The sequence below is a fragment of the Quercus lobata genome, chromosome 3 (assembly GCF_001633185.2).
Source record: "Quercus lobata isolate SW786 chromosome 3, ValleyOak3.0 Primary Assembly, whole genome shotgun sequence".
Classification (NCBI taxonomy): Eukaryota; Viridiplantae; Streptophyta; class Magnoliopsida; order Fagales; family Fagaceae; genus Quercus; species Quercus lobata.
In genome coordinates, this window is record NC_044906.1 from 49,482,998 (window position 1) to 49,486,135 (window position 3,138).

Below are 3,138 nucleotides of genomic sequence, written 5' to 3' on the forward strand. Positions count from 1 at the left end.
CCCAATTAAACACTAATCCTACTTGTCATTGTTATGGCGTCCATGGCACACTAAATCCAAATGTTTTCCCCTAAGTTCCCAAAAACTCTCACTAAACCAAATGAACTAGGATTAGAAAATAAAGTTCAGGCTCTTTTCACTTTAGTTTGGTCATTCGTGATTTGATTGCTAGATCTATTCAAACTAAACCAAAATAGCTTAGGTCTGGTCGTGATGGGTTTCCTGCAATCAAGAAAGTTTGGGTGAAAAAGGATGACCAATGTGCTTAATTGTTCATGTTGCCATGAAAGTCCTTGATACTTGTATATGGTATCTTGATGGTGGGTGTTTTGGAAATACGACTAGGGACAACTCTCTATTTAAAACTTTAAAGAAATGTAGAGGTGGAGCTGTCACACCTTTGGTGATGAGAGTAAATCCTAAATTGTGGGTAAAGGTACTATTGAATTACCTGGCATGCAAGCCCTTGAAGATGTGCTCTATATTGAAGGTCCTAAGGCTAGGTGGCTAACATCTTAAGCATAAGTAAAATCTATGATAATGACCTAATATTTCAGTTTGCCAAAAGGGTATGTCTTGCGTTTAATAAAAAAGGAGAACAGTTGATGGGTGGAGTTCGTATCCTAAACAATTTCTATTGGTTTATGGCATTGTTTCGGACCTAAAAGTGAGATGCAACCTATGGACTATGAAGCACGGGTGCGTTTCGGGACTCGGGTGCGGGTGTGGGACTTGACAATTTTTGAAAAAGGTGGGTGTGGGTGCGGCGGGACTCGGTGATTAAAAAATTATTAAAAATATTTTTACAATATATTTTTAATATATTGCTAAACATACTTTTTCACATTATATAAACAAATACCAAATTTAAGAGCAATAGTAGATAATAACTAAAACATGATGTTCATAAATTAAATACAATCCACAAGATTGAAACTAAAACATTCCATGATGTTCGGAAATTAGAATACAACTCATAAGTTTGAAACTAAAACAAAATAAAAGATAATCAACAAGACAATCAAACACAAAGATCATCATCCTCAAGATCAATAGCTTCACTTCAAACTTCACTTTCACTAGTAGTAGCACTAGTGTTAACATTCCCAATAACTATGGCCTCCAACTCTGGCTCATCAAGTGTAAAAGCTGCATTCTCAAGAATTCCAGCTCCTCCATGTATGTCGCTCTCATTCCAAGAGTCTCCTGCAATATCCCACATCTTTGTTGCTGTATGTATGTACTCTTCATTGCGCCTTGACAAGAGTCGAAGATTAGAATGCACATATACCAAATCCTCAGCGCGTGCAGGAGCAATTTTGTTTCTTTTTAAGGAATGAATGAATTTGTATGTGCTCCAATTTCTCTCAGCACATGAGGATGAGCAAGGTTGTCCAAGAAGTTTAAGGGCAAGGGTTTGAAGAGTTGGAAATGCGGAGCCATGGTATTGCCATCAAACCAAAGGTTGTAAGGCCTACCTATCTGTCAAGGCACTTGGTGAAGGAAACCTCCCTATTGAAAATTTAGCAAACTCAAACTTCACCACCGTTTAGTCATTATCATCTTCAAAGTATCGCTCCAAACACTTGCTTCTTTCCATAGAAATTTCATGATCCCGATGTGGAGGGATACGTTTTGGATTCTCCGAAAGCCATTCAATGGAGTAATTCCTAGTTAAAGATTAAAAAACAAATATAGATGAAACATGTGTTTTACTAAAAGGGTGAACTAAGGAAAATAGAGAATAAATGTACTTACTTAGGATTTAAGGAATGAGCCAAGCAATGTAGTAGTGTACAATTTTTAGTCCATCGATCAATGAGTATATCATACACCACACCCCAAAATGAGCTATACTGATCATCTTCCAAGCCTTCATGTCGATATATTACTGCCTTCACCTTCTCTATCATTGAATCCCATATCTCATACATAAGATGAAGACAAGGCTTATCTGTGTCGGCTATTCGTAGCATATCATAAATGGGTGCTGTAAATTCAAGAATATAACCAATATTATCCCACCAAAGATCACTTAGAATCATATCATTCACCTTTTGAGCTTTTCCAACATCATCCTCCCTATAAGAAGCCCATTGGTCACTAATAGCCATGGCTTGAAGGCATCTTTTTATCAATTTCAACCTTTTCAAAATTACAACCACCGAAGCAAATCTAGTATCAGCAACTTGGAGCAGTTTTAATGGACAAAATTCATTAAACATTGCCAACCTCATTGAATGGTTCATGATAAAAACACGTATGAAGGATGCATCATCAGCAACACGTGTAATCCAACTACATTCCTCATATGTAACTTCATTCTTTTCAGTGTTTTTTGCTGCACAAATATTCTTCAAAGCTAGATTGAGAGTGTGGACAACACAAGTTGTCCAAAATATTTTAGGACACTCACCTTCAATAAGAGCTCTAGCAGACTTCATCACATTAGCATTATCAATGATGACTTGGACAACTTTTTCATGTCCAATCTCTTTTATAGCATCCTTCAACACCCCAGCAATATAATGTTTGTCTTTGAACTCACCTGACCCATCAATTTCCTTTATAAACACTGGACCCCCATCTGATACAGCCATAATATTAATAAGAGGCCTCCTTTGTGGATCTGACCATCCATCAGAAACTATACTTACACCATTTTCAAGCCAAGAGTCCTTAATTAGTTTCAAAGTCTTTCAACATGAGCTCTTTCTTTTTGCAAAAGTGTTGTTCTTAAGGCATTGTATCCAAGAGGAAGATAACCCGGAATGCTATGGGTAGCAGCAAATGCATAGGAACTAAGATAATGTGGGTTCCTTGCAAAGTTAAACGGAAACCCACCGGTGTAAAACATCCTAGCAATTCTGCTATCCAAATCATGTCTAGCATTACTCTGGAATGCTTTCTCCAAAGTAGTATTCATAGTCACCTTCCTCTTCTTAGCATCAACCGGATTTGTACTATGACTACTATCACTCCCTTCCTGTCTCCGAAATGGGGAAATAGGTATCCCACGGCCTGGGGGAGGTGGGGGTAAGGGAATTTGACTTCTCTGTTCTCTCTCTAACTTATTATTCTCAACTTGATCATGCATTCGTTGCATTTCCAACCTATGGCTCTTTGACACCTTAACGC

At 37.7% G+C, this 3,138-nt stretch overlaps 1 protein-coding gene across 1 annotated transcript; it reads right to left on the bottom strand.

The window, feature by feature from the left end:
- Positions 1–1,063: 1,063 nt before the first annotated feature.
- On the bottom strand, positions 1,064–2,679 carry LOC115981007. The gene is made up of 3 exons (XM_031103198.1): positions 1,759–2,679; positions 1,587–1,670; positions 1,064–1,256 (listed from the first exon to the last, which is right to left on the bottom strand). Exons 1-3 carry the CDS (start codon positions 2,598–2,600, stop codon positions 1,064–1,066), a joined length of 1,119 nt encoding a protein of 372 aa, XP_030959058.1. The 5' UTR covers positions 2,601–2,679.
- Between the last annotated feature and the right edge of the window lie 459 nt (positions 2,680–3,138).

Bases quoted from the DNA above. Each gene is read 5' to 3' on its own strand.
- LOC115981007 (XM_031103198.1), bottom strand. From the start codon at position 2,600: ATGGCTGTATCAGATGGGGGTCCAGTGTTTATAAAGGAAATTGATGGG. The intron at 1,671-1,758 runs GTAAGTACATTT...ATCTTTAACTAG, and splicing joins GCTCATTCCTTAAATCCTAA to GAATTACTCCATTGAATGGC. The intron at 1,257-1,586 runs GTGTTTGGAGCG...ACTCTTGTCAAG, and splicing joins ATTTCTATGGAAAGAAGCAA to GCGCAATGAAGAGTACATAC.